General features: G+C 35.6%; 1 protein-coding gene across 1 annotated transcript in view; it reads left to right on the top strand.

Annotated features, from left to right (window-relative positions):
* Positions 1 to 13,489, top strand: part of Dhc98D (Dynein heavy chain at 89D) — a 971,787-nt gene that overhangs the window by 795,713 nt on the left and 162,585 nt on the right. The window contains exon 48 of the mRNA XM_090387912.1: positions 9,842 to 10,042. Coding sequence (XP_090244038.1) covers positions 9,842 to 10,042 — 201 coding nt within the window. The remainder of the gene's footprint in view (positions 1 to 9,841; positions 10,043 to 13,489) is intronic.

The raw sequence follows: 13,489 nt of genomic DNA, 5'->3' as shown, positions 1-13,489 counted from the left end.
ATTTCTTCATCCTCATGAGGAACTTCTTGAAAAATATCGATGATAATGTCGTTGATATCTATAGCACCATCTTCTGTAGTGAGGTTCGAGTCTATATCTTTGTAGCCAGGGTCACTTGTAGCTGAAGTATCATACATTATCAATAGATGTTGAAGTTCTTGTTCTTCTTGGTGCTCCACATTGCTGTTCACAACTTCAATTTTTGCTTTTGAGAAGCCAGACTTTACAAAACAGTTCACGACAGTTTGTTTTCTAATTGCGTTTACTGAAGAGGGAATCCATTGAATCGCATCTAGGATGCTGATTTTCTTTGCAAGGTCACTCACACATTTTACATCGTTCATGTTTGCAATGAGATGTCTTAAAACACGTTTTCTGTAGTGAAGTTTAAAATTTTTTATTATCCCTTGATCCAAGGGCTGACACTCTGCAGATGTGTTTGGTGGCAGAAAAACGATTTGAATGTTGGACAATTCAGTGTGTGGGTGAGATGCAGCATTATCCATGAAAAGAATAATTTTTCTGTTTTGACGAATCATGTTTTGGTTAAAGTGACTTATCCATTCGCTCATGATATCTCGTGTCATCCACGCTTTTTTATTAAACTTCCAGTCAACATTCAAAAGATTCAACTTTATGCCCTTGAAACAACGAGGATTTTGTGGTTTTCCTATAACAAGTGGTTGTTCAAAGTCTCTCAGCAATTTGTACACAATAGTACAGTCAAGCGTTCCTTAGAAAGTTTTCCGCCCTGGCACTTTTCGTTTTTTAGACTCATGGTTTTTTCAGGAAGAGCTTTAAAAAAACAACCCTGTTTCGTCACAGTTGTAAATATCCTTAGCTTCAAAATCACAACATAAATCTTCCAATTTGACAGTCCACTCTGTTACAACCCCAGTATTAACAGATCCGCCTTCACCACTTACGGTTTTCCAAGAAATTTTATGCCGAGTTTTGAACTTGTCTAGCCATCCCACAGAAGCTTTGAACTCATTTACTCCCATAGATTTCGCAACCTCCAAAGCCTTTTCCCTAATAATAGGCCCATTAATGGGAATTTTTTTAGCACATTCGCGACAAAACCACTCATACGTAACATTGTCAATTTGAAGTCCAACAGTTTTCGGGAATGATTTTTGAATCTGATAATTTCCGTGTTGCCAAAATTGTTTGAGCATTTCATTTTTTTTTTTTAGGATGTCGCTTACCTGCGTCTTCCCGATTTTGAATTTTGCAGCGAGATTGCTAACACTATTTTTTTGACGATCATACGCATTAATGAGTTCGACTTTATCTTTTAAAGTTAAATGTTTACTAGAAGACATTGTGCACTTCATACGACACTGAACAAAACTGAAAACTGAAACTGAAAAGACGAAAGGCCGACAAAATCCCCCCCCCCCTGCACACACTGAATTCATCAGAAGTTTTACACGTGCCTTAAAATTCTTGAAAAAGGGTTTAGAACTGCGACGTGAACCTTGATAAAATTCAGAGAATCAGAAATAGAAAATAAGCACACAATTGAGGCAATACGTGGAAGAAAAGTTCCTAGAAAAAGGACCGTGAGCTCTCCCGCAGTCCATTGTGGGGAGATCAAATTAAGTACTAATCTAAACGAAACAGTGCAGATTGCCTGTCCGTGTCCGTTACAGAGAATGTCCGCTAGACAGAAGCTGCAAACATGTTAAAACCAATAGAGGTGAGTTGGGGAATTTGAAAATGTCCGTTGTAGAGAGATGTCCGTTAACGAGAGGTGTCCGTTAGGAGAAGTTTCACTGTATCTCTTTTGGGGATTACCCTGACTGCTTATCTGTCTTGGCACAAATACATTATAAATATTGCTTCCTCTGCCTCTAAAAAATTTGGTTTTCTCTTTCGCTCTCGGTGTTACTTTTCTTCCAAACAGCTGTTCACTCTGTAGAAATCGCAAGTCAGCCCTACCATGGAATATTGTTTCCACATCTGGGGTGGTTCCCCCAAAACCTATCTGAGGCTTCTAGATTCCATTCATAAGAGGGGAGGGCAGTTAGGTTAATTAATGACTCATCTCTAACAGAGGCTCTTAAACGTACTGTTTCTACTGCATGCCTTTTCTTGAGATACTTCCATGGGCTCTGTTCTTCTGAATTGGCTTCTATAGTTCCCTGCTCTCTCTTTCAAAACAATCCAAACATGTGCCACCAACATCCACTTACTGTCAAACTTCAAACTCACAGAACCAAGTTTTCATCTTCCTCATTTATCCATTCAACTGCCATTTTCTGGAACAATCTTCCTTCATACATATTTCCTGAAAATTACAGTCTACAGAAGTTCAAGTCTAATGTCAACAAATATCTTCTTTTATCTTCTCAACCTCCAACCCAAGCACAGTACTAAGTACTCTATGTTCTAATATCTCTTGTGTTTGGGGTTTTCATAAAAAAAAAAAAAAAATGTAGTGACCTTTGAGAAGCTTTTTCTTGATAGTGGAAAGTATACCATTGTGATAAAACCACCCACTTTTCATGGTTGCACTTTTTTTTTTTTGGGATATTTTTATTGTTATTCACTTGGCTAGACAGCAACATAAGTGCTATTGCCCTTATGTTGTTGTCAACAGTATAAATGGCACATTCAAGACACAGTTCAGAAGGTACAAAGAACAATATTCACAAATTCCAACTCAGTGACTTGTTTGCAATATTTTCCCGCATAGGATGGTATGGATATGTAGAAGTTAGTAAAAATTTCAGAGCTGCAACGCTCAATAACTTCCACAATTTTTCAATATATTAAAAAAAAGTAAGAGATTATCTCAATCTTTTTCATGGAATGCTTCCAGTAAATTCTCTCCAAATGCAACAAATAAAATAAGATCAAAAAAAAACAAATTAATGAATTCCCTCACTCGTAGAGATACGATCAAATTCGACGTGCAACGGAATCATAAGCCGAGAGCCCAAACATGACCTCGAAACACATCAAACCAACGCAGCAAGACCATGAGTGTGAGAAGACATTGTGTCAGAATAAATAAATTAAAACTGCTTTTGATAATAAATAATTAAAATTACAATAAAAAAGATTAAAATCACAATTAAAATTTGGTTGAACACTCAATTTAAATGAAATGCACAGCTGTTTCCCGTCCTTAAACAAACAACGCTTTTCGGCTGATCGCCTTGTTCACAGGATGGGAATATCCTGATAGGAGAAGGCAAATTATTTAAACTGAAAATCAATGAAATGTGCTCAGTAGTAGACCAAGAGGGAGGTAGATCAGTGATGCCAAGCAAGTAATAGAAGAAAGAGAGCTAAAAGGCTGACAGGAAACCTGTTGGACAAAGGAAACCAAGTATCAGATTTGGATGATGATGAATAATGCAATTATCCCATAACTTGTTTTCTTATTGTAATTCTTCTTGCATAGGTTCCATACTAGAAGTTTTATTTTTGCATAAAACAATCAATATATTCTATTGTAGCAAATTGTATTTATCTAATGTAAATTGTATTGCATACAAGAGAAAATCATTACATACAGTTTCACTTATTTATAGCCAGTGTCAGTCAAAGTTGAAAACTATTAATATATAATTTTCAATGCCATATAAGCATGTCAGATAATTGGAAGTTTTCTAATAAGAAAAATGCTTGCATATCTTAAATGTCAGATTTGCTCTGACACTTAGAACATATTCAAGGAAAAATAGTTATTCAAAAATAGTTATTCCAGTGTAACTATTTTTGCATTCCTGCCCACACCCTTCCATTTTTAGATAAAGTATCTGGAAAGATACTTCATCTTTATATTTTAATAAAAGTTTTTATTTAACTGGATTATAAAAATAATTTTATAAATAAATTGTTTAGCTTGTTACCTGGCATACTGTTAGGAGAAACAACTGGGAAATGAGGCCATCAACATTTTTTTTTTTTTTATTATGGTGCATAACCATATAAGGGGGGAAAAAAAACTAACTTAACCACTTATACAATAAAAAATGTAAAAATTGTTTTTTTTGTGAGAGATGCATTAGGTATCACAAGGCTCAATTGCAAAAAATACCACTTCAGATCATAAAACATATACTATATGCTTCATATTGTTTGAATTTATTGTTTAAATTTGTGCCATTTGTTTTGCCAATTGCTGCTATGAGTTTTTGATGTAGTATATTGTACTACTAATTTTGTCAACTTATGAAGAAAACAGCATGAATTGCATTGTGATATAATACTTGAACTCCCCTGGCAACCTCTATAAAATAACCATGATACAGACATAAGTGAGAGATGTAAGCTTTGGTTCAAAGGGTGACACAAGTAACTATAGACTTGTTAGTTTAACTTGTGAACCTGTTTAAAGAAGTATTGCAGGATCATTTAGACAAGACAAGACTGTAGTAATAGTTAAGACACAGCATGGGTTTGTTAAAGGGAGGTCGTGTCTGACTAATTTGATTGGATACTATGATGTAGTCACAAAGAAACTGGATGCTAAAAATAATTTTGATATCACATACAGGTAGTTCTTAACTTTACGAGTTAATTCTTTCCTAGCGTGCGCTCGTAAAGCGGGAATTTATTTCCGATAGACATAAAGTTAAAAATCGGGGTTACGTTCTCAACAATGAAATTGGTTAGCTAATTAGTTTATGTTTAAACAATGATTTATTTATCCAAAGAAATGAAAGCGTAGCCTCTAAAATCAAGCAAATTACAATAATAGAGAAATTATTTATGACTTACAAATGTTAAAGAACATTTATTCTTCATCATCATCTTCATCGACTAAATTCACACTCGCTGATCACTCATTTATTGGCTCGGCATTCGTTGGTTTGTTACACAACGAGTCATCTTCTTCAGAAATGTTTCAAGAGGTGTTTATTTCCAAGATAATCTTCTCTTTTAATTATAAATTTCACGATCGCATGCATAAGCAATTTTTAAAGGCACACACAAATTGCAACTAACACGATTCGCGTAGAATAACAAGTTTACGAAGCTTTAAAAAAAAGGAATGAAGAGATGATTCTGAAAATTTATTTATGTTTATTATACAATTGAAGATTTCAGTAAAGGAGAAACACATTTCACCATAATAATGTAAAAAACCACACAATTCCAGCTATCGGTATTTTTGCAAATGCAAGAAGATCGAGTTTACTACCTGTTTATAATTGCTTGCAGTAACAGAAAAGCCCAATAAACCGGAAAGTGCAAATTGTTTTTATTCTTTTATGGTCCTGACCTCCAGAAATGTGCTTTAGAAAAATATCACAAAGGTGTTTAAAATTGCTTCTTATAACGGAACATATGATAACGATGAAAGGGTAGTGTATTTTAGTGATTTGAATTGGTAACTAATACAATTTACAAACCACGCTCACAACCTTTTAGATGGCCTTAAGGTCATGCTTGCGACCTTAAAAATGACATGTTAGAGATAAATAGCTTAGTTATCCAGTGAAAATTTCAACTTCCGAGTTGAAATTTTCACTGGATAACTGGATTCGTTTCAACAAACGAATTACCAAAAAACACAATGTATTATTGGGTTCACATTACAATATTTTAACAATACGATGGTGTCTCTGGAACTGATTAATATCATAAAGCGGGGTACACTGTATTGTATAGCTAGGCACGTGGTTTGGAATGCGGTATTTATGAATCTTTAACATTCATTTTTGCAATTAATGTTCATATCTTCGAATTTGTTGATACTTGATACTTGGGAAAAAAAACTCGTAAACCCGGGAACTCGTAAAGCGAGAACTGCCTGGACTTGGATTTCAGGAAATCTTTTGATACTATTGCACATGGAAGACTTTTGTACAAATTGGAGCGGTATGGCATTAAAGGCAAGTTACTGCAATGGATAAAGAAATGGTTGAGTGGGAGATGGCAGAGAGTGGTAATAAATGAACACTGCTCTACGCAGACTAATGTTATTAGCAGAGTCCCCCAGAGTTTGATGCTGGGCCCATTGTTCTTTTGTGTATTTATCAGTGATATCAATGAAGGTATATCAGGCTTAATGTCCAAGTTTGCAGATTACACAAAGGTTGGCAGGGTTGGCAGTGTTATTGTTAATGACAATAAAGACAGTATGCTACTGCAACAGGATCTGGAAAAGTTGAGCAGATGGGCTGAGAAATAGTAGTAATAGTAGTAGTCGTAGTAGTGGCATGTGATGCAAGAAAGCAAGTGTATGAGCTTATGCAGCATCAGCCAAAAAAAAAAGAAATCACACCATTCCCTCCAAATGCCTGTCCAGTTCCTCCTTAAATTTATTTAACCTATCAACTTCCATAGCGACAGATGGAAGTTTGTTCCAGCAATTAACCACCCGGTGGCTAAAGGCAAATTTACACACATCTATTCTACATCTGTCTTTTCTTAATTTGAATTAATCCCCCCTTATGTTCGTAATCTGAACAAGTGGAAGGATACCATCAGAATTCAGCGTGCTCAACCCATTCAAGGCCTTATACACCTCAATCAGATCACCTCGCAGGTGCCTAGTCTCCAGCTGCTGCAATTTGCAGAACTTAAGCCTCTCTTGGTAAGAAGATCCCCTCATTCCCCTCACCAATCTTGTTGCCCTTCTCTGTACACACTCAAGCAAATCTACATCCTTCCTAAAATGAGGCCTCCAGACCTGTACACAGTACTCAAGGTGTGGTCTGACCATTGCTTTATACAGAGGTACAATCACCTCCTTTTCCGTGCTAGCAAAATTCCTATATATCATTGACAACACCCCATGACCTGCCCTGGCAGCCTGTCTTCATTGCTCAGAAAACTTCATATCTGACTGCACAATTACTGTCAGGTCTTTATCATTTTCTACCACCTTAAGTGTAGTACCACACAGTTGGTACGTTTCTCTGGGGTTACTTCTACCCATATGCAGTACTTGACATTTGTCAAGGTTAAACTTTAGTTGCCACTTCTTAGCCCCAAATGGGGCCACAATCTGCCTTAGCCACTCCTCTGACCTTGGGGTAGGTAGGTCCCTTGGAGCAACTTTCACAATGTTTATTTATTTATTAATTTTTATTACTATTAATTTATTTATTATTATTACTCTAATTTTATTACTATTATTATACTGGTCTCCCAGTGTGATAGAGCCGCTTTTGCCAAGGTGGTACTTGAACCCTGGTCCATCAGGCTAGTAGTCCAGTGCCGTAACCACTGGGCCATTGCACCCCAGTTATTATTATTATTGTGTTTTTTTTTTTTTTTTTTTTGTTTGTTTTTTTTTCTCCCTGATTGGGGATTCCACCTCGTGATGGATATTGCTACCAGTACACAGGGTGGTTGTTGTTATGTCTGGTGTTACTGTTGGTTGGAGAACTCTCTGACTATCCTACAGATGTTCAGGATTGCGACTTTCTAGAGTTCCTTGTTGGTGTTCGCTGAGAGGCCTATTGCTGATAGGCTGTTATGTAGGGTCTTTGGCACCATACCTGTGGTATGCCACATCTCTTTGAACTCCAGTCTTAGGTTCGTGTGCTTCCTGATTTTTTCACTATGATGAGTTTTCTGCAGTTCGCCAGTGTTCAGCCATGCTTCCAATAATTATTATTAATATAATAATAATTATAATAATACTTATTATTATTAGCCATATGGTGCAAGGAAGCCTGAGGCTTATGCTGCACCAGCCAAAAAACAAATTTCTGAATTTCTCTGAGAGAGAGAAAGAGAACAAGAGTCAGAAGTAGAAAGGAATCATCAAGAAAGAGAAGAATGATGACATCCAGCTTAGGATCTTGGGTGTACCTGTCCATATTCACCAGATGTGAGTCCCTATCTTCATCAATGTCTTCTCCATTTGTGAAGCATTACTTATTCGAGTTATTGCAGTCATGGCAACTCATTGTGAAGGTATTCACAATATGAGATATACTTAAAATGATGCCACCTTCATGCTCTGAGGTGCCTGGTTGTCAAGCACTGCAGCCCACATAATCAGGGTCTTTCCTCGTATGGTCGCCCTTTTGCCAGTCTCACCATGTGAGTTGGCTGTCTTTGGAACCTTTCAAGAAGCTCACTATCTTTTTTCAGATAAGGTCTCCATACTTGGAAACAGTGTTCCAAATGTGGTCTTACAATTGCCTTATGCAGTGGTATTATGACTTCCCTATCTCTACAGGACAATGATTGATAAATCATTAATAGGACACTGTGGGCTCTCCCAGCTTCCTCAGAAAACTTTATATCTGCTTATATTGTAACTCCCACATCTTTATCCATTTGTCGATGTCGTATATGAAAATCAGAAACAACAGGGGTCCAAGAACTGATCCTTCGGGGAATCCACTTCTGACATTACACCAATCTGAACAATATCCATTGATCACAACCCTTTTCCTTCTGCACTGCTGCTATCCTACACTCTAACCTAGAACCTTTCTTATTTAGGTTTTGCTAAAATCTAAATATAATCCAAACTTCAAAACTATTGAAATTGTTCCCTACGTTCAGCTCATGAGTAATTGTGTCAAAATAGCTCACTAGTTTAGTTAAACATGATTTTCCCTAAACAAAACCATGTTGTGGTTGCACGTTTAATCATTGCCTCTACTGAAGTCTGACTAATCTTCCTGCAGTTACCTGCTTCACTCTTAGAATCACCTTTATGTACTGGTGATACATTTCACTTCTCCAGTCCAGAGGAATCTCCTGATTCCAAAGATGCCCTCTTAATTAACCTCAATAGTTCAGTACCCTCTCTGGCCACCTATCTCAAAATGATTGGGTATATGCCATCAACTTTGAGAGCTTTATTTGCCTTTATGTTCGAAAGTTCTTCTAATAAACAATCATCTGTTTTTTTAATCTGTATATTATGTCATGAAGTCTTTTCATGTCATCTGTATATTAAATAATAAATAAATAAATTTTCTGTTTATACTCCGGGACGACCAAACGGTCAGAGGAGTTCGCATGATAGATTGAATACAAGAAACAGCACCGTATTCAGTAGTCACGGGCTTGACTCCCGGTCATTCAAGGCACGTGTACTTAGGCACCCATGCGCCTGACCACTAGGCTACGGCGGCCTAATATATTAATATTATATGCTTTAACTTTCAGAGTAAACTATCTAGTAAGTAATGTAGCAGTTAAAGCTATGATATTTACGAGACAGCTCCTTTTTATAACCATAAAGTTTAATGCAGTTGGAAGAATAAAATTGAAAATAAGGTTGAAAAGGAAATTAAACTTCAAATTCTGGCCCCTCCTCCAATCTAAAGAAAATATATACTCAAAATTTTAAAAACTCCCAGACTTTTGGACAAACTGAGGACAATCCACAAAAGTGGCATTTGAACCCTTGGTTCTTTCATCTCAATTTTCATTTTTTTTACAAGTGATAAATTTGGATTCCTTTTTCAACTTTGTTTTTAATTACATCCTTGTATCAAACCTTACAGTTAAAATGGAAATAAATAAGTCTTGAGAATATCAAAAACTTACTACTAGTTACTTTTCAAATAAGGTGATAAGTTGTTTATTGATAAGTTATCACATAGAATTATCATTTGATTTTCTTGGAGGTGTGTGTAATGGTTTTATCTGTTTTTTTTTTTTTTTTAGTTTGCTAATTAAAATGCTAATTTTTTCTGTTTTAGTTTGCTAATTAAAAAAAAAAAAAAAAAAAGATGAGCTATTGAATGTTAGTATTTTTAAGTATACATAATTTTCTGAAGTGTGAGAGATATTCTTTTTTTAAAGGGTTACTTCAACTAATAACTGTACCCTTCTGCTGATTTTGTTACTTTTTTTAATATTTAGTCAAATTGATAATTAAATAGAAATAATGTCCCTATAGGCAGCTCTTCACTTACTTGATACGGCAGCACTACGTGGTCACTGGCTGCTGCTACAAAACTGCCATCTATTAGTCCGTTGGCTCCAAGATTTAGAGAAGTATGCAGAAAAAATTACCAAACCTCATCCTGATTTTCGATTATGGCTAACAACTGATCCTGTTTCTAATTTCCCAATTGGAATCCTTCAAAGATCTTTAAAGGTTAGTTTTTATATTTATATTAATTTTATCAAAATAACTTCAAATTTTTTATATTTCAAAACAAAACTAGTGAGGAGTTTTATAATAGACTTTTATTAATTTCATTTATTAACTAATTAATTAAATATTAATTTATTAATTCCTCTATCCTGCACCTAAACAAATTGGACAATCTATAATGAATAGTGGTATATAAAATAAATTAATAGTGTTAGATATTTTAGTAGTCATGCTTTTAGATCTATCAAAAAATTGCACAACTTAATTACTTTAATAATCATTATTTCAATTCTTAATAATTTCTTTAATAATCATTAATTCATATTATTTCTTTAATAATCATTATTTCAGGAAGCTTCTTTTTTTTCCAGTATTTTTGATATGAATTGTTGAAAAAGACAATTTGAAATAGTGAAACTATTATTTGTACTCACTTCAATTTATCCATTCCTTCACACAAAGAGTATTTAGATAAAAAGATCAATTCTATATACTCAATCTTAATCAAACTGTAAAGTTCCTACCAGGCAATCAAATATTTTGGATTTTGCTGTAGGAATGGATACTTGCTATTTCTAAGTCTATTAAGTTAAGTTCTGAAAATGATGCATGTAAATAAATGAAACAAGCAATGTACCAAAGTTAATGAATTTTATGATTATCATTTCTTTAATAATCATAAAATTCATTAACTTTGGTACATTGCTTGTTTCATTTATTTACATGCATCATTTTCAGAACTTAACTTAATAGACTTAGAAATAGCAAGTATCCATTCCTACAGCAAAATCCAAAATATTTGATTGCCTGGTAGGAACTTTACAGTTTGATTAAGATTGAGTATATAGAATTGATCTTTTTATCTAAATACTCTTTGTGTGAAGGAATGGATAAATTGAAGTGAGTACAAATAATAGTTTCACTATTTCAAATTGTCTTTTTCAACAATTCATATCAAAAATACTGGAAAAAAAAGAAGCTTCCTGAAATGCATACAAGTACAGATTTTAGTGTTACACAAATATAGGCCAAGTTGACATTTAATAAATAATGCTTGATAAAAAATTAGACAGTAGTTGTTCAATTTTTAACATAATGAAATCAAATTTCACAAACATAATGAGACCTCTGCCTCGTACACGAATATGGTTATTCCAGACAGCAATAGCTCATCACAGCTGAATAACAAGATCGGTGATATCAAGAGTAAGTCAAAGTTCTGTAAGGCAGTATGTATCAAACAAACAATTAAGCATCAGTGTTTCTAATTCAGAAAGCATGTTCTTTAAACTTCTAATGTTGGGGTTATAGATTCTGGTTGTGTCTGTGACTGTACTCTGTCTGGTTGATGTGCTGGATTGCTTCTACATGTATCATCTGTTACTCTTTTGGGGTGGGGGGTTGCCAATGTATTTCTTTTAGTTCCTTGTGTTGACTATATAGTCTTGGATGGCAAACATGAATCCTTCGGTCTTTGGAAATCACCTTCCATTCATGAGCCAAGCATTGAAAGCCATCTTATCTATGTAATTTTGATGGAGGTCATTATAGTGCCTGCCATGGAGTGTCTTCTTTGCCCATCTTTCTGTCTTCGTTTCTTATGTCTGTGTGGTCTCCTTTTTGAGGTTCAGTAATAGTGGCATGTGATGCAAGAAAGCAGTCGTATGAGCTTATGTAGCATCAGCCAAAAAAAAAAAAAAAAAAAAAAACAATCCCCTCTAAATATTTGTGCAGTTCCCACTTAAATTTATTTAACCTATCAACTTCCACAACGATAGATACAAGTTTGTTCCAGCAATTAACCACCTGCTGGCTAAAGACAAATTTCCACATATCTATTCTACATCAGTCCTTCTTCAATTTCAATTTTTGCCCCCTTAGGTTCGTAATCTGAACAAGTGGAAGAATCCCATCAGAATTCAGCGTGCTCAACCCATTCAAGGCCTTATACACCTCAATCAGATCACCTCGCAGGTGCCTAGTCTCCAGCTGCTGCAATTTGCAGAACTTAAGCCTCTCTTGGTAAGAGGATCCCTTCATTCCCCTCACCAATCTTGTTGCCCTTCTCTGTACACGTTCAAGCAAATCTACATCCTTCCTAAAATGAGGCCTCCAGACCTGCACTCAGTCCTCAAGGCGTGGGCTGACCATTGCCTTATACAGAGGGACAATCACCTCCTTTTCCCTGCTAACAAAATTCCTGTATATCATTGACAACACCCCATGACCTGCCCTGGCAGCCTGTCTTCATTGCTCAGAAAACTTCATATCTGACTGCACAATTACTGTCAGGTCTTTTTGATTTTCTACCTCCTTAAGTGTAGTACCACACAGCTGGTACATTTCTCTGGGGTTACTTCTACCCATATGCAGTATTTTGCATTTTTCAATGTTAAACTTCAGTTGCCACTTCTCAGCCCATCTGCCTAAATTTTCTAGATCCTGTGGCAGTAACACACTGCCATTACTGTCATTAACAACCCTGCCAACCTTTGTATCATCTGCAAACTTCGATACTAAGCCTGATATACCTTCATCAATATCATTGATAAATATACAAAACAACAGTGGATCCAACACCGAACCCTGTGGTACTCCACTAATAGCATTAATCCACGAAGAGCAGCACTCATTGATTACCGCCCTCTGTCTTCTCCCACTAAACCGTCCTTTTATCCATTGTAGTAACATACCCTTGATACCATTCTGCTCCAATTTGTACAGTAGTCTTTCATGTTCAACAGTGTTAAAAGCTTTCCTGAAATCCAAGTATATGATATCAAAATTGTTTTTTGCATCCAGTTCCTTTGTAACCACATCATAATATCCTATCAAATTTATCAGACAAGACTTTCTCTTAACAAACAAATGCTGTGTCTGAATTATTGCTGCAGTCTTGTCTAGATGATCCTGCAATGCATCTTTAAGCAGTGACTCCATTATTTTACCCGGAACAGAAGTTAAACTAACTGGTCTGTAATTACTCGTGTCACCCTTCGATCCCCCTTTGTGAATTTGATACACATTTGCACGTATCCAGTCGGTGGGGATCTCCCCTGAGTCCAAGGATGCTCTCATAATTGTGGCTAAGGGTTTGCTTAGTTCCTTTGCCACTATTCTTTAATATAATAGAATAGATCCCGTGAACCCCAAATGCCTTTTTTAAGTTTAACTTCAACAATTTCTCCTCCACTTTGTTCTCAGTTATTACAAAATCATTAAGCACCCTGCTACAATTTGTTAACCTTGTGGCATTTTCAAATATTAATAACTCCTCATGTGTGAATGTAGATCCAAAATACTATCAGGATCATCAACAGTCGAACCATCGATATCAAGTGGACCAATCTGATTCATCCCCTTCTTTTACAGTTTATATAAGTGAAGAAATCCTTGCTGTTTTTCTTAGCATTCCTTTGCCAAAGATTTCTCGTAATCTGCCTTCGC

Source organism: Mastigoproctus giganteus, chromosome 2 (assembly GCF_048544385.1).
Source record: "Mastigoproctus giganteus isolate SK-2022 chromosome 2, ASM4854438v1, whole genome shotgun sequence".
Classification (NCBI taxonomy): domain Eukaryota; kingdom Metazoa; phylum Arthropoda; class Arachnida; order Uropygi; family Thelyphonidae; genus Mastigoproctus; species Mastigoproctus giganteus.
Note: the sequence above shows the minus strand (reverse complement) of the source record. Positions and strands in the feature narration are given on the sequence as shown.